This window comes from Panthera pardus, unplaced genomic scaffold (genome assembly GCF_024362965.1).
Source record: "Panthera pardus isolate Hobbes unplaced genomic scaffold, ASM2436296v1 HiC_scaffold_24, whole genome shotgun sequence".
NCBI classification, from domain to species: Eukaryota; Metazoa; Chordata; class Mammalia; order Carnivora; family Felidae; genus Panthera; species Panthera pardus.
The window spans coordinates 107,445,895-107,467,769 of NW_026526810.1; the positions used below are offsets into that span (position 1 = coordinate 107,445,895).

Genomic DNA, 21,875 nt, shown 5'->3' on the forward strand with positions numbered 1-21,875 from the left:
ACTTTTAGATTAGTGGACATTTCTGTTGGTTGTGTTTTCTTGTTTCCTGGCTTTCCCCCTCTACTTACGATGGTATTCTCCAGAAATGTCTGTTCATTTCATTACGAGTGAGATTTTGAGCCAGTCTTGTTTAATTGCATTTGCATTCTGTGTCTGTTTTTTGTACATGTAGTATCACGTTGGTGTTTTTAGGAGCTTTAACCCATCCCCAAATAGGGTTTCAAAAGGGAAGGAATGAGAAATTTTAAGGTTAGAAAGGACTTCTGAAGTTTAAATCTGGGAGCACTGAGCATTTATTTCCCTCTTCTGTCACAAAAGTTGGAACAGGATTTGGATATTTGATTTTAGGTAAAAGTTCCTATTTGTTGCCTAGTTGAGAAATTGAGTGCCTTTCGTATGCCTATGGAACACTTTGGAGATGCAGGGGCAAAAGGCAGTTTTGGTTTTTGCCTTCATAGGACTGTCATTGAAGAATTCTTTTATTTATTTTTTAGTTTTTTAATTTTTTTGAGAGGGGGTGCCACAGAGAGAATCCCACGCGGGCTCTGTACTGACAGCATGGCGCCTAATGCCAGACTTGAACTCCCAAACCATGAGATCATGACCTGAGCTAGCATTAAGAGTTGGATACTTCACTGACTGAGCCACCCAGGCACCGCACAAGTCTTTATTTTTTAAATAGGTATCAACTTTTAAGCTGGGGCTAGGCGAGGCTCTTCAGGTAGACTCCCTCTGTGTCCTCCCACCAGGCGAGGTTTGTCAGTTCTGATAGTTTCTGCTGGCAGTGCTGGAGAAAGACTCTCATTTCTGGTGTTCCTTTCATCTTTTTACTCTATCACACTGGCTTTCTGAAATATCCTCTGACCAGAATCCAGTCCCCTGGGGGAGCTAGGCTGTGCAAGGGGAGCATTCCTCCCCTTTGTGGGTGCCATTTCCTAGAGCTCCTGGAATCGTGTCTTCAGTTGGAGCAGCTGTGTAGGTCATTTTTGTTTTATCTGGAAAGTTGAAGAGGGTCAAGGGTGGGGAAGGAGAGTAACTGTTAATAAAAAAGCTTATTCAGTGGAAGACAGCACATCCTAGGGGTTAAGTTGTATTCTATATGTTTTTGTGTGGTTCCCCCCCACCCCCATCTCTTTTACCATGCATCCTTCCATTACTTTAATTTTTTTTTTTAAGTTTTGTTTATTTTGAGAGCATGAGCAGGGGAAGGGCGGAGAGAGGATTCCAAGCAGGCTCTGCACTATCCACACACAGCCTGATGGGGGCCTCAAACTCAAAAATCTAGAGATCATGACCTGAGCCAAAATCAAGAATCGGACACTTAACTGACTGAGCCACCCAGGTGCTCCCTCCCATGACTTAATTTTGCTTTCCCTTGAACGTTCCTAATGGTAATACTACCTATCAATCTAATAAATTATTGACTCTTAAATCACTTCCTCTCCAACTTCTTGGTACAGACAGTGCAGTGGGAGAGTTTACGTTCAGCAGAACGGACTTGCGTTCTGCAAGGAAGCGCAGGGAGGAGATAGCTTTAAGAGGTCTTCTAAGTGTGGAGTTTCCATGGCCCCCTCATTGTATTTGGCCTAGCCCTCTTTCTGCCTGTATGGAGGTGGTGAGGAGTCGTGGTCATAGGAGTCGGGATTCACCTATCTTGTCCCCGTTTTTGTAGTAGATACAGGGCTCAGAAGCATGAAAAGTTGTGCATCTCCCCCCTCAGCACAGCCGCATCAACCCTTACAGTGCACTGGCTCTGAAGAGGGTCTTAAGTGTGTTGTAGCCCTGCAAACTTGGGAACATGGTTGGTTAGTTTAGAAAATTCCACTTCTCACTGCTTTTGCAAGAGGGTGGAGATTTCAGACTTCAGGGGCAACAGATTTGAGTCACTTTCAGGTGAGCATTAGAGGGGATTCTTTTCCACAACACTGTAGTTTTGAACAAAGTTCTGAAGTATGCTCAGCTACTTACTGGTTTCTTTTTGGCTGCTTGATATGGTTATATGCTAATTGTTTGTTTGCTTTTACTACCAGAAGATAATCACCAGGGGAAATTGTCTCCTATGGTCTAAGTCTATCCCCAGGGTGTAGAAAACATCTTGAAGGAGCCCTCAAGTTCATGGGAAATGAAGGATTTGAGTGGTTAAGAATATACTTTATAATATGAATATAATACGTTTAGAATTATAAAATACTGAAAATGTCATTCCAAATAAAGTTTCCTGACTTGAAAAAAAAAAAAAGACATTAACGATCCACTTAAAGGAAGGGACTTAGTGGGTTTCCTGGAGGTTTATGATAGTTTAAAGAGAATGCAAAATGCTCTGAGCATCTTAGAGGAGGTGCTGTTTAGAAAGTAATTCAATAGTGATCAGGTTTTAAAGTATCAATTAAACTATTGTGATAGCTATTTAATAAGCTTATATTTAAGTTTTATTTACTGTGTAACCAGAGTTGGGAGTCTTTTTTTTGATTTTGGCTAATTCGATTGCATTGCTTCAATATGTTTTTCTTCTTAAAGGAGTACCAGTGGTACTGTGGTCTGACCTGGTTCTAGGACCGGAGAACCTAGTCCTAGGAAACACTGCATTTTCCAGATTGTGAATAGGGGCATTTCACACAACTAACACCTCATAGCTATTTAATATCCAAGACCATTTCTTCATCCTGAGTCTTCCATGGCCTCCCCTTTGCCTTACTCCCAGAAGTGCAAAGTCTGTCCACAGTTGATTCTCCTAGCTAGAAGGCAGAGATGGAGTGGAGTTATAAGAGCCTTGGCTCTTTGAAGTCCCTTTGTACTTCTTGGTGCTACCTGGTTCCTAGTGACTTGATAGGAGTTGAAGCCCCTTGCAAAGGTCCCTGCCAGAGACTCACTTGCTGGAAAGGATCAGGTCGGATATGGGAGAACTCAAAGGAGAAGGATTCAGTACTCACCTTTGGAAGGCTTGATTTTCTCATAGCAACGAAAGATGGAGATGAGAAGAACCCCTTCTCCAAGCTGGAAAATCATGTAGAGGAGAGGGAAGAAGAAAAGTGGCCCAATGACTTGAGGGGGGAACGTCACATTGAGAATGGTAGAACAAAGTTGAACGTTTTGGCATCCAGTTTCCATGCTGACAGTGCGCCTGCACCTGTGTTAGGTTCAAAACAAAGCAACCTTATATGCCCTCAGAAGGGACAGGAGGGTGCGACACTGGCCCTTCTCCCTCCCAAATCACCCAAGACCCATTGAATGAATATGGAAGTCAGTGGTGACTAGTAGTTTTGTGGCCGGGAGTTTTCGTGAGAATTTTTGAGCAGCTTGGGGGTTTCACCACTTGCTTCTGCAGGCCTACCAGATTAAAATTTGGAGAATGGCTGGATGATGAGGGATGAAGGGAAGATGTGAGCCACTATCATTCATTGGCTTGTATGTTGGGTTTACACACAGGGCAGTTGCAGTGTGAACATACAGAAGATGATCTGAAATGCTTGGGCCCCTTGTCCAGTTCCCTAGTTTCTGGTTTGGGTATCTTTGAGTCCAAAACACTTAATGATTAAAAACCAAACTTGGTTCAGCCCCAATATCTTTGGAACATATTCATGGTTTTGCTTTCGTTTTATGGACTAAAGAACGGGCACCTGGGTGGCTCAGTCTGTTAAGCATCTGACTCTTGATTTTGGCTCACGTCATGAACTCTCGGTTCGCGGGATCAAGCCCTGCATGGGGTCTGTGCTCACAGCGAGGAGCCTGCTTGGGATTCTCTCTCCTGCCCCTCCTGTCCCTCTTGCTCTCTTAAAACAAACATTAAAAAGGGGAGGCGGGATGGGATGTTTACATCTAATGAATACATACTGAATTCATGGAGTTGTGGACAGTGTCTTACCAGAAATTCTGAAAACACGTTTATTAGGGGGAGACTACTGTGATGGTCCTTGATTGTGTGGCCATTTATTACCTGTCACTCTTAATGTACAGTAAGTCATTGACAGCCTTTTGACTCAACTGTATAACCACATGCTACGTATGTTCTATAGTAATTTTTTTTTTTTTAATTTTTTTTTTCCAACGTTTTTTTTTATTTATTTTTGGGACAGAGAGAGACAGAGCATGAACGGGGGCGGGGCAGAGAGAGAGGGAGACGCAGAATCGGAAACAGGCTCCAGGCTCCGAGCCATCAGCCCAGAGCCTGACGCGGGGCTCGAACTCACGGACCGCGAGATCGTGACCTGGCTGAAGTCGGACGCTTAACCGACTGCGCCACCCAGGCGCCCCTGTTCTGTAGTAATTTTTTTATTAGTATGTTTTTTAAAATGGGTAACTTTATAAGTTGTATTTTTAAGGCAGTGGTTTTTTTTTGGGGGGGGGGGTGGTGTACTAGAGTGCTACTAATGTTCAGACTCCAGCAGCATTTGTCTAGGGCTGACAAGAGGCAAAGTTCCTGAAATGTGCTACTCTAGACAGGGTTTCTTTATCCCACACCAGATTGTCAGGCCGACTGTCCCTGCAAGTAGCCCCTGAGTTTGTGAAATTGGATTAGACTCAGCAGAGGTCCACAACCACTAAAACTCTTAGGGTCACTTAGCAGAGCTGTCACCCAGTGGTGTCCTTGTCAAGACTGAAGCCTAGGCAGAAAGGGCGGAAGAGTGGGGAAGGAGGAATATTAACACTTACCACGATGGCATGGAACTGCTCCAGTGTTGTTACCTACCAGATTTCAGCAGGAGGTGGAGCCTAGGCTCTGGAGGGAGCACTTTGTCATGAGCTCTTTGGGGTATTAGATGCTCTTGTTCCTAAGCCATTCGATACCTTCTCTCCAATATGTCTCCCGAGTCCAGGGTTCCTGGTTCAGTGGGTGCATTTGCACATACTGCCAGGAAAATGCCTCCTAGGTTTTGGGTCTCCTTTTCCTGGGAGACCAGGACAAGAATGAGGCCGATGGAACACAGAGGTCTAAAACAATACTTACCGTCCATTGAGGCGGAAGAGAGCAGAGAGGATGTAGCCCAACAGGAAGCCGATGAAAGGCATCAGGGAGGAGGTGGCCAGCAAGTGTGGTGTCATGACAAACATGATACTCTTGCCCACATTGATGACCGAGAGCGCTATGATGGCCACACTTAACAAAAGCATGGTGATGGTCCCTCCCTGTAAATGAAGACAGGAAGAAAAGGCAATTAGGGTGGTGGGGGATGGGGAGGAGCAGAGTGACGGAGCATGGGTGGTGGGTATCAGAGGTGGAAACCAAGGGAGTGCAAAAAAACCTTTTATCTCCCATCTATTTGGAATTCCTAATCAGTAGCTAGGAAGCTTCTTGGAGGACAGAGACCTAATAATTAACATTCTTGTTACTGTTGACTTAAAGCCAGATGTTTACCAGCAAAATGAGTTTATTTGGAAATAGAGGAAGTTCAGTTTGGGACAAGTAAGCCAAGGCGAACCATAGGCAAGTCCTGAGTACACGGGACAGGGACTTGCTTTTAGAGAGGAAAAGAAGCCGAGAGGGTCTGTTTCATGCAGTTCTCCTTGGCTGGGCTATTGCTGGGAAGGAGAAATACTTCCTCGTGCTGGGGAATGTAAAGTAAGCTTTCCATTAGGCCAGTGGTAGTGTATGAGAGCTTTCCCTTCAAGACTTCCAGGCTCCATTTCATATGAGATTTTCTTTGCACGTTTGTTCCCCCCTTTTTAAGTTTATTTTGAGTGAGCATGTGCATGGGGAAGGCACAGAGCAAGGGGGGGGGGGAGAGAATCCAAAGCAGGCTCCTTGCTGACAATGATGGGGGGCTCAAACTCCCGAACTGTGAGATCATAACCTGTCAGAGTCCGAGGCTTAACCGACTGAGCCACCCAGACACCCCACATTGCTCCCTTTCGATCAAGATCTTTCTTCAGAAACATCGCTGATCAAGAGTCCGTTTATCCACTAAAGTGGCTTTGTCCCTCGCTGCCAGGAAGGGTTTTTCCTGGTTGTCCTGTCCCACGTTGGAAAGTGCTTAGATTGGGAACTGTTGAGGCCACATGAGTACCAAGGAAGGGTGTGAGGGAGAACTCTGAGGCATTTCCCTTCTGAGGTCTATATATTGTCAAGATCGAAGGCTTTGGAGAGCATCTTGTCTGAGCTAATATCTCCCTATTGGTGTGCCCCTTCTGTAGAGAGAGGTACAGAGTTGAAAAACTTCAGTCTTGCCGTTTGTCCACAACCTGCCGGTGAGACCGGAGGCCATAGGTAGTTGCTTCTTCATAGGTCACTGCGTTTTTTTGTACCACCTGACTTAACTGAAGCCATGTGCTGAATGTCCATTTCGTGGGCAGCCAATCAAATCAGCTTGCCGGTGACCCAGGAGATGACCTGGCTTGCGCTTCCCACAAAGGTGGCCTCCACAGCTTGCTGAATGACCGAACAAATCAGATCCTCTCGTTGAGGGAGTTTGTGGAACTACAGCGAGGGAAGCAGGAGCAGAGGCAAGTGTTAAAAGACACAGCACCCTGGCAGCAGTGTAAGCCACAGGTTGGCAGACGCCGTGAGGCAGTTCACCAGTAGCAGCAGCTACGGGAAAAGCATAGGTGGACTGGCTGAGTCACTCAAACAGCGAGTAACTCCCTTATTTAAGGGAGGTGGATGGCTTGTAAAAGTGGCTTGTCGACCAGGTCATGCTGAGGTTCATCGACCTAACCACATGGACTCGAATAAGCCCTTGCCTAGGTGAGTTAAAGTATTACTTGAATTGCCGTTCCAAATAGAGCATCCAAGAAATTGTATCTTGGCATTATCTACATGTGACCTCCCACTGGGTAATGTGTTTACAAGCAGATACCTTTTGCCAGAGCCAGTTAGAAATTGGGTGATTTTGATTTGAAAGTCTCTAGGGGGCGCCTGGGTGGCTCAGTTGGCTAACGGTCTGACTTGGCTCAGATCATGGATCTCGCAGTTTGTGGTTTGAGCCCCGCATCAGGCTCTGTACTGACAGCTTGGAGCCTGGAGCCTACTCCGGATTCTGTGTCTCCCTCTCTGCCCCTCCCCGCTCATGCTCTGTTTCTCTGTCCATCTCCCTCTCTCAAAAATAAATATTAAAAATATTTTAAATTATTCTGAGTTAAGAAGGAGATATATTCTTATATTAGTTGTGACTAACTATGGTCCTTGGCTTCTTCACCTTTAAGATGAGGAAGAACAGAGTTGGATTAAATGATTATCAGAGGTCACTTCACATTTTTTTTCTTTTTAGTATTCCTGTACCTCCACAAACTATCTTGAATAAAATTAAGTGATAGACACAAATATTTCTGGGTTTTTCTTCCCCTGCTAATGTGGGGAGTGGTCCAGGCAGAGGGAAGGACATGTGCAAAGAGAAAAGAGCTAACACTTGAGGGGGGGTGGGGTGGGTGGTTGGCTTTAGCAAATCAAGAAGAGCCGGGAGGCTACATAAGGGGATTGAAAGTTTATCCTGCAGAGAGTATGGAACCAGAGAGGTGTTTGAAGCAGTGGAGAGACGTGACGGAGTTTGTTCTTTCCGTCCCCATCCTCAGGTTGAACCTGATCGAGGAGCCAGGTTCGAAGGCCGTTTCAGTTGTGAGAGAGGATAGTGGCCCAAGTGATGGTAGTGTTGTCACAGGTGGAGAGGAATAGATGGATCCAAGTGAGCGACAGAAAGCAGAAAAGCCAATCACCTCTTCAGGTGAATGTGACGGAATGGAGAGGACATTGAAAAAGACCAAATGGTTTTGTGGCTTAGGCAGCTGGGCACATGGAATGCCATTCTTTGAGATAATAACGGGGAGGAGATGGCTTTAATTTAAGACATACTGACCATATATAAGTGTCTGTTTGGTGTGTCTGTGGGAAGTGACTGCAAGAATTTTCTGTGCCACCATCTTGAACCACCTTTCATTTGTTATGACTTCTACAAGCTAAAAACCTTTTGCACAGTGAAGGAAACAACAAAACTAAAAGAAGAGATTTGCAAAATGACATAACTGATAAAGGATTAGTATCCAAAATCTATAAAGAACTTCTCAAACTCCACACCCAAAAACCAAATAATCCAGTGAAGAAATGGGCAGAAGACACATAGACATTTTTCCTAAGAAGAGATACAGATGGCCAACAGACACATGAAAAGATGTTCATCACTCATCAGGGAAATACAAATCAAAACTACAATAAGATACCACCTTACACCTGTCAGAATGGCTAAAATTAACTCAGGAAACAACGGATGTTGGCAAAGATGTGGAGAAAGGGAACCCTCTTACACTGTTGGCAGGAATGCAAACTGGTGCAGCCACTCTGGAGAACAGTACAGAGGTTCCTCAAAAAGCTCAAAATAGAGCTACCCTAGGACCCACCAATTGCACTACTAGGTATTTACCCAAAGGATACAAAACTGATTTGAAGGGGCACATGCACCTGATGTTTATAGCAGCACTATCAACAATAGCCAGATTATAAATTACAAATTTTTAAAAATAAAAATAAATAATAGCCAAATTATGGGAAGAGCTCAAATGTCCATCAACTGATGAATGGGTAAAGAAATTGTGATACACACACACACACACACACACACACACACACGGAATACTACTCAGCCATAAAAAAGAATGAAATCTTGCCATTTACAATGGTGTGGATGGAACTACAGTGTAATGTGATTAAAAAATAAGAAAAAAAAAAGACATGATTCCACTCGTGGAATTTAAGAAACAAAACAGATGAACATAAGGGGAAAAGAGAGAGGCAAACCATAACTATAGAGAACAAGATGAGGGTTGCTGGAGGGGAGGTGGGCAGGGTATGGGCTAAGTAGGTGATGCGTATTAGGGAGGGCACTTGTGATGAGCACCAGGTATTATATGGAACTGATGGATCACTAAATTCTACTCCTGAAGCTAGTATCACACTATATGTTAACTAAGTGGAATTTAAGTAACTTGAAACAAAAAAGACATACTGAGTTTTAAATGCATGAGACATTCAGGTAGAAAGATTTGACAGTTAAATGGATCCTGGGGGGCACGTGGGTAGGTGGCTCAGTTGGTTAAGCATGCAACTCTTGATCTCAGCTCAGGTCTCCAACTCGGTGTTGTGATTTCAAGCCCCATGTTGCACTCTGCTAGGTGTGAAGCCTGCTTAAATGATGGATGGATGGATGGATGGATGGATGGGTGGGTAGATCCTGCAGTTGGAAAAGGTTGAGGGCTGAAGATGATATTCTGGAAGTCATCAGCTTGTAGATGGTCATTGAGAAGGACCAGATCTATGGTGGAGAGACCCTGGGCTTTGGGAAATTTGGCAAGAAAAGAAAGCTTGGGTGAAGGCAGAGAAGTAACTTTTACCAGAGGAACTCATCAGGGAGTACAAAGAGACGTGCCAGAAAGATGAGAGGAAAGCAGGAGCGCCCAGCTGAGGGAGGAGGCTTCTGAGAGGGAAGCGGTGGTCAACCATGCCAAAAGTTGCTAAAACGTTAAGGATGGATGAGAAATGTCTGTTGGATTTGGTGAAGAAAGAACAGGTGGTCATCGAGACGCTGAATGGATGGGAGACCAAGGAGGAGAGAAGAGGGATTCAAGTAGCTGAGACTAACTTGAGAGCCTGTTACCTGTGAGAGCAGCCCTGGCGGGAGTGGTGGGGGGGAAGGTGTGCTGGAGGGATGTTTCCTGAAGTGTAGGTAGGGGAGGAAAGGGAAGTGTTGGAGCCCTGTAGGGATTGCTTTGTTTCTTTAAGATTGGAGAGCAGTGAACCTGTGTCAACACCAATTGTGAAAAAACATGCAGAGACTTAAGAAATGAGAGTGAAGTTGGGGGAGGCTTTGGAGGTTGGGGGCCATAATCGATGAAAGGACATCTCTGAGAAGCGAGAGTAGGGGCGGTGGATGATGCCATCCAGAGCTGAGGTGAGGTGTTCGAACTCGGAAAGGAGGAGGAATGACCTTTCCGGGTCTTCCAACGGGGTGGGAAGGGGCACTGTGGCCACTGTATGGGGACTGTGCCAGGACAAGGGCAGAACTACCCTGGATGGTGATAGTGTGAAAACTGAAAAGTCCTGAGAACCTGACTTGCAGCTTCTTTGTTCCAAGCCCCAAACTGCCGCCAAGCCTTGGGCTTCCAGGCAGCATGCCCTGTAGGTTGGCCCAAGGCATCGGACCCAGGGCAGAGACAAAAGCAGGCTCTCGGAGTGTCAGGAGTACCAGGATGAGCTGGGGCTCTGGGGGGTGAGCAGTGAGCTGGAGGGGAGACTGACTGGGACTGAGCTCCAGGGTCACAAAGTTGGTAGAGGGACCAAGGCGACGCTCCAAGAGTCTGTAATTCTTCCGAGGGCAAGGCAGTGGCATGATGTCCTGAGTGTGACCACAGTGCCCCTCCACCCCCAGCCCTCTGGGGCCCTACCCCTCTCCCTCCCACCCCACACCTGAAATGCTACGAGCACGTACGCCACCTGTTGCCCTGGGCTCTTCTGTGGCTTCTCATAAAGTCAGCCAAGTTTGCCCTCGTTCCCCCCGAGTGTCCTCTATCCAGGCTTCTCCCCAGGCTGACCCACATCCTACCCTTTCCAAGCCTGTCCCCTCCAGGAAGCCTTTCTAGACTCCCTGCTCCTCACTAACCCCACCTTCTTACATCCAACCACACCCACCTGCCCATGTGCTGTGGAGTGTTCCTCCACTTTCTGCTAGTACCCGACTCCTTGATGGCAATCAAGCCTCAGAGTGTGTAGCATAAAACTTAGCATCTGGGCGGTGCATCATACAAGCCTTTTGGTTATTAAAATAATGATGTCTGATAATCGTGTTATGAAATGTGTTACAAAGACAATTTTCCTCCTAACTTTTCCAAAGGATTCTCATGTACATTACCAGCCCACGAGGTAAGTGTACCAGTACTAGACCCTTTGCATTCTCCAACGAGGAAGGAAACGGACACAGAAAAAGCCCAAATGACTCTGTTCAAGCCACACATTGAGATGATGGTGGTGCTCTTGTTCCCTGCACGGGGCCCCAGGTTCTTACCTTCTTGACATAGGGTACATATTGTGGCCGTTTGGCATTGAGGAAGATCCCAGTGGCACAGGGAATGAGAACCAGGATTAGTGATATCACAATGCCTCCATAAGGTACCTTGTCCTTCAGATCCCCGGCATAGATCCCCCTGGAGTAGACATACAGGAGGAGGGGCATCATGCCCAGGGCACAGAAGGTGGAGCAGGTGGTCATCACGATACTGGGTGGGAGAAGCAGGGGAGAGTAGAAAGAGACAGCGCCCGTTAATATAGACTATTTGTTGAGTGCCTGCTACGTGCCAGGCACCGTGCTAAGCACTTTACATACACTAATTCCTTTCTTTTTCCCAGTAGGCTTAAGAGATACAGGCTACAGGTTGATAGTCTCATGTTTGTTACTTTCTGCTTTATCTTTATTTACGACAGAGTGTGAGTTCCAAAGCCGGAGTCATAATATATCTTCTCAGCTCTAATTTGTATCCTAATTGTACTATTACCATTTCTATTTGGAATCCAGTACATGTTGGTCACAGGACCCTGTACAGGGAGAGGCCTTCCGGAAAGGCCACCTGAAAGAATGAAGCTGCTAGGGAACATTGTTGGATTTGCAGATATTCGTGTGACAATATACGGCTCTGGTTTCCATTCTTGCGGGCATGTTAGTCATGAGGGCTTGGCAAGAGCCCAGGAAATCCCCACTAAGTGTGTGTTTCCCCTCCCACAGCCCTAACTATCTGCACTAATTTGTTGTTTCCACAGAGGTGAACTATAGCTTAACTGAACATCAAGCATGGCCTAGGTCAACGGGGCCAGAATGTAGCCATCAAGAACAGCAACAGGTAGAGGTATCATCATTAGGAATAAGATGTCAGAGCAAGGCACGTGGCTGGCTCGGTCAGAAAAGCATATGACTCTAGATCTTGGGGTCATGAATTGGAGCCCCATGTGGGGTGTAGAGATTACTTAAATAAGACTTTTTAAAAAAAAGACATCAGAGGTGAGGAGAGACCCTGAAAAAATGCTGAGAACTTAATAATGGGAGTGAACATCTAAAACACCTATGAACACATATTTGAGCTTGTAGGAAAATTAGGGAAGTTTCCAGGTACCAGAGACAGAATGCAAAGGAGTTGGTGGGTGAAGTCAGGCTGGAGCTGCACCGCATGGAGTGGGGAGGGAGGGGGGTGTTTGGGAATCTGGAGGCTTAGGTTTTATTGCCCAAGGGAGGGACCAGAACTGAGGTCTTATGCTTATAAAGGAGAGTTGAAACCGAGATATCCATAATAAAAGAACTGTTGGAAAAGAAAAGATCTAATTATCTCACATGTCAAATATAAAATCATAATGGAAAAAATATTTGGAAAAGCATAATGATGCCACACATGTTTTAAAACACATGGGAGCTGACCTTGGATTACACAATAATTCGTAGAAATGAGGGGCACATGGCTGGCTCAGTCGTAAGTGTCCGACTCTTGATTTTGGCTCGGGTCACGATCTCACGGTTTCATGAATTCGAACATCACGTCAGACTCTGTGCTGACAGTGCGGAGCCTGCTTGGGATTCCCGGTCTCCCTCTCTCTCTGCCCCTACCACACTCACGCTATCCCTGTCCCTTTCTATAAACTTAAAAAAAAATTTTTTTTAAATGACACCTAAAGCACAAACAACCAAAGAAAAAAATAGATATATTTAACTTCTTCAGAATTAAAAATGTTTGTGTTTCAAAGGACACTATCCAGGAAGATATACCAATGGCAAATAAGCAAATAAGCACATGAAAAGATGCTCCACATCATTAGTCATTAGAGAAATATAAATCAAAATCATGAGGAGATCACCACACCCAATAGTATGGCTACAATAAAAATGATGGATAATAAGTTTGGTGAGGATGTGAAGAAGCAGGAATCTTCCTGTGTTGTTGATGGGACAGTTACAGAACGACCCAGCAATTCTACTAGATACATACTCAAGAGAATCAAAACATACGTTGTTACGTATGTTGACACAAAGACTTGTATACTAATGTTCATAGAAGCATTATTCATAACAGCCAAGAAGTGGAAAACAGTAAAAATGTCAACTGAAGAACGGATAAGCAAAATACGGTGTATCCATACAACTGAATATTGTTCAGCCACAAAAAGCAATGTGTTAAGTACTGCTACGTGTTACCACATGGGTGAACCTTGACAACAGTGTGCTACGTGGAGGAAGGAGAAACATAAAAGACCGCATAGTGTGTGATTCCACTTATATAAAATTGATAGACATGAAATAGGTTAGTGGTTGCCAGGGGCTCAGGTGAGAGAGGAATGTGTAGTGACTGCTAACTGGTTTCTTTTGGGGATGTTTAAATGTTCTGGAAGTAGATAGTGGTGACAGTTGTACAGCCTTGCGAGCACACGGAAAACTATTGGATGATACGCCCTAAGAGAGTGAACTTCGCAGTATATGAATTATAGCTCAATAAAAAATAATTAAATCTGGGGAGCAGCTAAAATAATTCTTAGAGGAAGATGTTTAGAGCCTTAAATGTTTATATAGGGAAAGCAGAAGAGTAAAAACGAGCTAAGTATCTTACCCAGAAACTTAGAGAAAAACAAAGGAAACTCATGAAAATAGAGGAAAGAAATGATGTACAAAAATTACATACAATGAGAGGATCAATTAAACCAAGAGTAGTTTCTCTGCCAAGTCCAAGAAAAGACTCCTCTGGCATGCCAACCCAGGAAAAAGGGAGAAGGCACCATTGATTGTATTAGGAATGAAAAAGGGAACATAACTGCAGACACATTAAAGATTTTAGAGAGTTCTAGAAGAAACTGAGGCCAGTTTTGTACTTTCATTTTTCAGTTTAGATTGAATGGACAATTTCCTGGGAAATATAAACTACAAAAACGAATTCAAAATGAAGCTGAAACCTTAGTATTGCTGAAGGATATGAAGGAAGTGAAAACCTACCCTCCAAACCCCACATGATGTATATGATTTTATAGCAGAGCTCGGCCAGATGTTCAAAGTACAGATGGTCTCACTATTATACAGACAATACAAAAGGGGGAAACCTTTTGTATTGTAAATTGTATGCCCCAATTTATTGTATATGAATAGTGTAATTTTAGAACCAAAGCTGCAAAAGGATATCATGAAGAAGGAAAGTTAGGGGCCGTTCTCGTGAACAAAGAAGGAAAAGTCATAAATACATTATTAGCAGATTAGCAATGCTTTTATAAAATAATACAAAAAATAAGATGGGTTTGTCCCAGCAATGTAAGAGTGGGTTAACATTAGACTAAATCCACTGACCTATATCACTGTATTATCACATTAAAGTAAAAATGGTATCATTTGATAGATACAGAAAATTGTCATTCAACAAAAGTCAATGCTCATGCATTACAAAAATTAGCACACTAGCAACAGAATAGAATTCCTTAACCTGAAAAGGGTGTCTATCAAAAAGTACAGCAAACAGTAAACTTCATGGTGAAAAATTAGAAAGTTTCCTCTTAGGGCGCGCCTGGGTGACTCGATTGGTTAAGCATCTGACCTTGGCTCAAGTCATGGTCTCCTGATTCATGGGTTCCAGCCCCACATAGGGCTCTTTGCTGTCAGGGTGGAACCAACCTGGGATTCTCTGTCCCCTTCTCCTTGCTGCACTTGCCCTGCTCACACTCTCTTGGTCTCTCAAAACTAAACATTAAAAAAAAAAAGTTTCCTCTAAGAAGAAAGATAAAGCAAATGATATCTATTACCATCACAGTTATTGTAACTCATCCTATATATGTCTTTGCTAGCACAGCAAAACAAGAAATAGAAACTGTAACCAGACTTTCATTACATGCCAATGATTGGACTGTCAACAGAGGAAATCCAAGTGAATTCATAACTAGTAAGGAAGAGAATCCATGAGTTTCTAAAAAACATTAACAATATGAAGGAGGCGCCTGGGTGGCTCAGTCAGTTAAGCATCCGACTCTTGGGCTTCAGCTCAGTCATGATCTCACTGTTGGTGAGTTCAAGCCCCACGTCGGGATCTGCAGAGGCTGCTTAGGATTCTCTCTCTCTCTTTCTCTGCCCGTCCCCTGCTCATTCTCTGTCTCTTTCTCAAAATAAATAAATAAAATTAAGAAAAAAAAAAAAACAAATATAAAATGTTTAGAAATAAATCTAAAAGAGATATGCAAGATCTTTATAGAAGAAATTATAAAACTCCATAGAAAGGTATAAAATAAAGTCCAAATAAAAAGAAAAGCTCTATCATTTTCATGGATGGGAAGACCCAATATTATAAAGATGGCCTCTAAATTTATCTATGAATTTAATCAACAGTCCAGAAATATTTTTGTAGACTCGAGAACTAATCCCCAAATTCAAGTGAAGAGTTAAGGGCCAACAATAGCTAACATAATTTTCAGGAAGAACATGGTGTGGGGATTTGCCTTTCAAATGGTGAGACTTATAAAGTCATTGTAATTAAGAAAATTTGGTGCCCGTGCAAAGAGCCACATAGACCAATAGAGGAGACATCCCAGACACAAACCCATGCACATTTGTGAATGTTATCTATGTGAGAGATGGCAGTACAACTTACTGGAGAAAAATTCACTCAGTGGTACTGGGAATTTTCTCTATTCATATGGAAAAGATAAAACTAGATGACACCATACGTAAAAATAAGCACTAGGTTGATTGCAAATCTCCATGTGAAAAGCATAACTTTGAAACTTGTCAAAGAAAACGTAGGGGAATATCTTCATGACCTTGAGTGTAGTAAATGATTTCCTAAAGGACCCCCCACCAAACACAAACTAAGAAAAAATATTGGTAAATTCAACTAAATTAAAATAAGCACTCTGTGTTATGAGACATCATTATCAAAATATAAAGGCCAGCCCCAAACTGTGAGTAGACCACTGCAACGCGTCAAAACAACAAATAACTACAAATCAAAGAGAAAAACACAACAGTTCATTAGAGAAATAGGCAAAGACTTATTTCTGGAAGACCAATGATGAACCAGTCTCCCGCCAAATGGTCAATAAACCTATGACAATGTGCTAAGCCTCTCTTGAGATCACATTTAACACTGCTGTGACCCATTTCACTCTTACCAGGTGGCGAAAACTATCAGAGTCTGACAACTCCGAGTACAGCGAAGACAAGGAGGAAGAAGGATCTATCTACACTGCTCGGGAAAGTGTGACCCGGAATGACTACTCTGGAGACTCATTTGTGGATGTGTGAACCCTACGACCTAGAAGTGCTGTTTTTATTATATACACTCTCACATGGCAGCGCAGGGGCATAGGGTACAAGACTGTTCACAGCAGCAGAACGAGAAATCCCCCGAAACGTCTGCCACTAGAACAGATACATTCAAGCAAAGGACACTGCAGTCCAGAGGCACAAAGTAGCTATTTTATTCATATGCCTACATCTCAAAAAAGCAAGCTGGCAAATGATAAGGGCAGTATGGTACTGTTTATACAAATTTTAAGAACGTACAAGGACAACAATGTATCTTGCCTATGGATATATACAAGTACTGCCTGCAGCAATAGAATAAAAGGGTCTGTGCTCCCTCGGGGTGGGTAGGGGGCACGAGATTGGGGAGGGGCGCACAGGGGCTACAGGGCTACTATTGATCTCTTCTGAGGAGAAGAGCCACGCACAACTAGTGTGCTTGTTTTGATGTCCTTGAGCAGAGGAGTCATGCTTACTTTGGCTTGGTGTGTCAGGAGTTCTGGAATTTGCTCTGGGACGCGGTGTGCCTCGGGGTGTGCCTTGGAAACCAGGCCCCAAGGGACTGCTGTGCAGGTGCCGGGTGCACCTCCTACCTTGCTGGTGTCTATGACTGTCGCGATCCTCAGTTTACCCTGAGAGACAGGGAGGGGAGGTGACTTGACCAGGCTCCATTTCGGAGACTGGAGCCTGGTCCGTAGGCACATCATGGACCTGGTTGTCCCTCGGGGGACGGAGGGCCAGAGGGAAAGGGGCACGTGGAGTTCCTTACTCCTCCTTCCTGCTTAAGTTCTCAGAGCACTGCGCACGCCCTGCTTTTGGACATCTGTACACTTTCCCCCCCAATTCTGGGAAACCTCTGGCAGGTCTCTGGACTTCGGCTCCTCGTCTATAAAATGCCATGGGAGTCTTAACCGCCCCCACCCCAACTCTCAGTGGCAAATATTATCGTTTTGTACTTAAAGAGAGGTCTCGTACTGGCAGCCTTTGAGCTACAGCTGGCTCCTGAACACACGTTTTTTTGGCTTGCACGGTGTTTTAAAATTTTTTAATGAGTTGCCGATATTGAAAAATTTGGAGATTTCACTTAAAAATGGAGATTCACTTAAAAATGCCTTCTCTTGAATCGGTCACAGTGGCTCCCACAGAACACCCACAGCAGACGTGTGGCATCTGCCCTGCTTAGGGGGCCCATCAGCCACTTGGCTCATCTATACACATGCCGGGCCCTGAAAGGATTTTTAAAAAATCCTTTTTTTATAAAAAAAAATTTATTTTAGAGAGAGTGAGCAGGGGGAGGGGCAGAGGGAGAGAGATGAGAGAGAGACAGACAGACAGACAGAGAATCCCAAGTAGGCTCCATGCTCAACACGGATTCCGACACAGGGCTCGATCCCACCACCTGATCATGACCTGAGTGGAAATCAAGAGTTGGACACTCAACCGGCTGAGCCACCCAGGCGCCCCATGAAGGTATTTGAGTAAAAGTGCAGGATCTGGACTCTCCCAGACCTTGGACAAATGTATTAACCTTTCTTAGGCTCAGTTTCCTCATCTTTATTTATTATTATTATTATTTAATGTTTATTCATTTTTGAGAAAGAGAGAGAGACAGAGCATGAGCAGGGGAGAGGCAGAAAGAGAGGGAGACACAGAATCCGAAGCAGGCTCCAGGCTCCGAGCTCTCAGCACAGAGCCCGACGTGGGGCTTGAACCCGTGAACCGTGAGATCACGACCTGAGCCAAAGTCAGATGCTCAACTGACTGAGCCACGCAGGCGCCCCTCAATTTCCTCATCTTTAAAATGGGACTATTTACAGCACCTCCTCACGGGATGCTGTATGAGGATTTCATGGAAAGTGCTTGGAGCAGTGCCTGGCTGTTTTTTATTATCGGTATCATTTCAGTCTAATACATGTAACATGTTGTCCCAGATGAACTCCAATTGTAATTTAAAGTCTGGCAGCCGTGAAGGTAGATGATGAGATACATATTGCACCACTGGGCTCTAAGGCATGGTTTAAGGTGCGTGGGAGGTTTGTCTGTTTGCAGGGACGATACGGCAGGAGGTGGCCATCCCAACATTGTCTTTGTGGAGTCTTGGTAGAAGTGAGAGTCCCCACGGGCCCAGACAGGGAGGCTGAGCAGGCGAGCATGAAGGCTCACGTTCCTGAGTCACTGAGGCTGGGCCGGGGGGGTCTCGAACCTCAGAAATGCAGGCCTAACTGGAGAGACCTCACTGGCACCCATTGGCTGATGAGGCTGGGACATCTGGTCACTTACACTTAAAAAAGTCTCCTTGTTCTTTACATGGTCCTTCCTTGCTCTGCCGTTTCTGCAGGTTCACAGAGCCCTGAGAATACCCCTTCCCTGACCCCCGACTTCCTGCACCCCTTCTGCACCGGAATTAAGATACAGTCTGGATTTCTCAGGACACAGAGGGCAATGAGCCGCGTCCAAAGGGCAGACTGAAGACTGACGGTTTGCTGTGCAGCAGGAAGGACTCGGATCAGACGGAGGGAAGAATTTCCTCACAGGTAGTTGAACATTGAACGTGTTCCCAGGGAAGACCGTACGAGCCAAGTCCCCTCTTTGTGCCTCTCTTCCCATCAGCTACCTCCCTGAGGGCTGAGTCTCGTGGGTGGAGAGGCCAGAGCTCGGGTGGTGGGTCCCAGGAAGGACCAGCTCACTCTTGTTTTTTTCATTTAAAGAGCGGTGGTCTCGCTCTACATCACAGGCGGGGTTTCCTTAGTTGTCTGGTTTGCTTACTGGAGTTGGTAGGGTGCTGGCCAACACAGGCATGGATGGAAGAAGGTCTCCACTGAGGACTGAACGTCAGAGGAGGCAGGCTGGGGACTGAGCCTCACAGAAAGGCAAGAGCTTTCGCTGATGAGTTTCCCTCAGCCAGCGTGGGCTGCTGCTGGGGCTGGAGCCCCGGACTGAAATGGCCTCATTCTGGCAGGTGTTCTAGATCAGAGTCCCACCTGTTTGGAAGGACAGGTGTTCAGCTGGCCCCTGCGGAAATGAGCCTTTGCCAACTTCTGCTCGGATGCTTTGGGTGAGAGGACACTGCTGGTGTTTTCCCTCCCAGTTGGGCTGAGGTGTGGCCCAGCATGGCCTGTGCCAGTGTTGGGAAACTCGAGGATCTGCCTGGTTGTGTGTTTGCACAGATGCGTTCCTGTGCCAGATGGGCCCACAGGGAAAGTTAAAAGAACCCCTCACTGCCTGGATAGTTGGAAGGATCTTTGGAACGTCTTGCCTATTCTGCAGGGATTGGAAGTGCTCTGTGGTTCCAGGGTGGCTTGGACCATCTGCACTCCCTTTTGGACCTCTGGTCTCAAAGCAGACCACTTGCCCACCATGGTAAGTGGGCAGAGTTTCCCAGAGGCCCCTCGGGTTTAAATCACTACTCCTTCAAGACAGTCCTTGTGGGCCACCTGTGAGGGAGTCTTCAGGGGGCCCCTGGACCAGGTGGGCCCCTTTGACTTGGTGTTTAAGCCAAGGTCTACCCCAGATCCTACCTCCAGCCCTGCATAGACTCTGGACGACAATGCCCACCACCCCCTGCCCTAGCATCCACCTGGTCCCCGCTCACGCCTCATCCTGGCTTTAGCCCAGCTTTCCCCCTACACTCTGACATCTCCAATGCAGCTCCCATGCCCAGCCTGCTCCCTCCTCACCTCCAGTCCTACCTGAGGTTCATGTCCCCCTTCATGGCCAGACTGAAGATGTTGGACAGGGTCCCCCCGGGTGAGCAGCCGCAGACAAGGATGGCCAGCGCCTCAATGTTGTTGAGCTGGAAGACCTTGCCCAGTGCAAAGGCGGTGAGGGGCATGATGCCGTACTGTGCTATCAGGGCGATGGCCAGCCCCTTAGGCTTCCAGAAGTGAGCCTTGATCTTGCTGAACTCCATGGTGCAGCCCAGCGAGAGCATGATGATAAGGAGCAGGAACACCAGGATGACGCTCAATGCCTTGTCGGTGGGGCGCTTGCCGAAGTTGGGTGGGAGGGTGAAGTTGAGCGTGGCAGTCACATTGTGGGGCTCCATTCTCCTGTGTGGCGGCGGAAGGCCAGGGGCACCCGGCACACCCCTCGTTTGCTGCCGACTCCCTTCCCTGCCCAGTCTTTGCTGGGTGCCTTCTTCCGTCACCTCCCAGGGCAGCAAGCTTCAGGACAAAATGTGGCTCTGGGCAAATAGAAGGATTATGCAACTGGCTGTTCTGTCCTCTGGCTGTGGCCCCAAAGGGGAGAGAACCCAGAGCCTTATCTGCCTGGCCTTCCCTGCTTCTTCCAGCTTCTGTACCTCTGCACCCTTCCTGGATGTCACTCACCCCCCCCCCCCCCCCCTTTAACACTTGGCTGCCTCTGGGACAAGAGGGCCATTTCTGTCCTTCACTGCCCACCGAGCATGTGCCACAAGCATTCCGTCTCTGGAGACCCGTCCACGGCCAGCACTGATCCAGGCCAGGCCCTTCTTGTTCTCTGTTCAGTCTCTGATGCCTTGATCCTCATTCGGGGAAGACGCCCTCCCCATGCCCAGCGGGTCCCCTCCATCTGCCCCCAAACCCATGTAGTGAAACTGTCGGGTGTTGCATTTCCTTCCCGGACATAGGTAGCCTATCTCAAGGCGCTGTGGGACAAGGTAGGGGCAGGTGTGCTGCTGGCTTCCAGAAGGAGATAAGTCCCTGGATCTTCTCCTGGAAGCTGACAGGTGCCCGGGGAAGCCCGTATCTTATTCCCAAACCCGGACAGAACAGGTGCAAGGGGGCAGAGCCTGCTGGGATGGTGAGGGGCTCTCAAGAAGCCTGGGGGGCTTTTTTCCTAAAAGGCAGCTCTCAGGGAATCCTGGCTGAGGAGATTTGTTTGTGCTCCGATGTCCCAGCCAGCAGCCTCAGTGGCCTCGTTGCTTGGGCAACTTGCTGAGAAGGAAGCAGGAATGCACAGGCTTTCCTTTTTGATTTCCGGACCGCTCTACTTTTGCTCTGTGCCTGTGTGTCTCTGGCTGGGAGCCAGGCTCTGGGCCCGGATGTAGAAAGAGGCAAGCACCTGAGGCCAACACCTCAGGCGCCTCCTGAGCCTTCCTCCCCCATCCTAGCGCAGGTGTGGGACAAAGGAGCAGTCCTCTGAAGAACAATCACCTCTTCTGGGTTGGAACCCACGGGGCGGGGGGGAGGGGGTCTCGTAGTTTCTTTTTTACTGAAAGAGGAGATTAGGCTTTTTGTGTGGGACTGCAGAGGGCAGACCAGGGACCAGGGTGTGAAGGGCTGGAGGCTGGGGGGCGGGGGACAGATTTGGGTTTGGAATGAGGAACCACCTAAAAATGAGCTCTCTCCAACAATGGCCCCTGGGGCCTCTGGAATCCTGCATAGACAAAGGCTAGGTGACCAGATCCACACCTTTCCCACCACCTGCGTGAGAAAGCTGCTTCCTGGGGTTGAGAAGCGCTGAATACCGCAACCATGGGCCACAGAACCGTGAGGCTGAATGAGAACTTCAACTACCTCCATTCTGACCTCAAACTTTCTAACTGATCAAGTTCTTCTTTTCAAGCTATCTCTTAACTCAGACAAAAGACCCTGAGGGCCAAACATCCCCTGAAGGGAATTGAAACCACCCCCTTTGAAACTACCCCCCTTGAGAGCGATAAAGGGCTGC

The 21,875-nt window shown here is 46.4% G+C and overlaps 1 protein-coding gene across 2 annotated transcripts; it reads right to left on the reverse strand.

Annotated features, from left to right (window-relative positions):
- Positions 1-275: 275 nt before the first annotated feature.
- Positions 276-20,450, reverse strand: SLC10A1 (solute carrier family 10 member 1). Of its 2 annotated transcripts, none has more exons than XM_019451402.2 (5): positions 19,913-20,450; positions 11,088-11,190; positions 4,946-5,124; positions 2,931-3,127; positions 276-995 (listed from the first exon to the last, which is right to left on the reverse strand). In XM_019451402.2, the coding sequence occupies exons 1-5, from the start codon at positions 20,266-20,268 to the stop codon at positions 889-891; spliced, it is 942 nt and encodes a 313-aa protein (XP_019306947.1). In that variant the 5' UTR covers positions 20,269-20,450; the 3' UTR covers positions 276-888. The 2 variants fall into 2 exon arrangements, with proteins under 2 accessions (XP_019306947.1, XP_019306946.1); XM_019451401.2 differs by having other exon boundaries at positions 10,980-11,190; positions 19,913-20,448.
- Positions 20,451-21,875: the final 1,425 nt, after the last annotated feature.

Excerpts from the sequence above, each read along its gene's own strand:
- SLC10A1 (XM_019451401.2), bottom strand. The coding sequence starts at position 20,268 with ATGGAGCCCCACAATGTGACTGCCACGCTCAACTTCACCCTCCCACCC. Across the intron at positions 11,191-19,912 it reads AAGGGGGACATGAACCTCAG|TATCGTGATGACCACCTGCT; the intron begins GTAGGACTGGAG and ends TCTCCCACCCAG. Across the intron at positions 5,125-10,979 it reads ATGTACCCTATGTCAAGAAG|GGAGGGACCATCACCATGCT; the intron begins GTAAGAACCTGG and ends CTTCATTTACAG.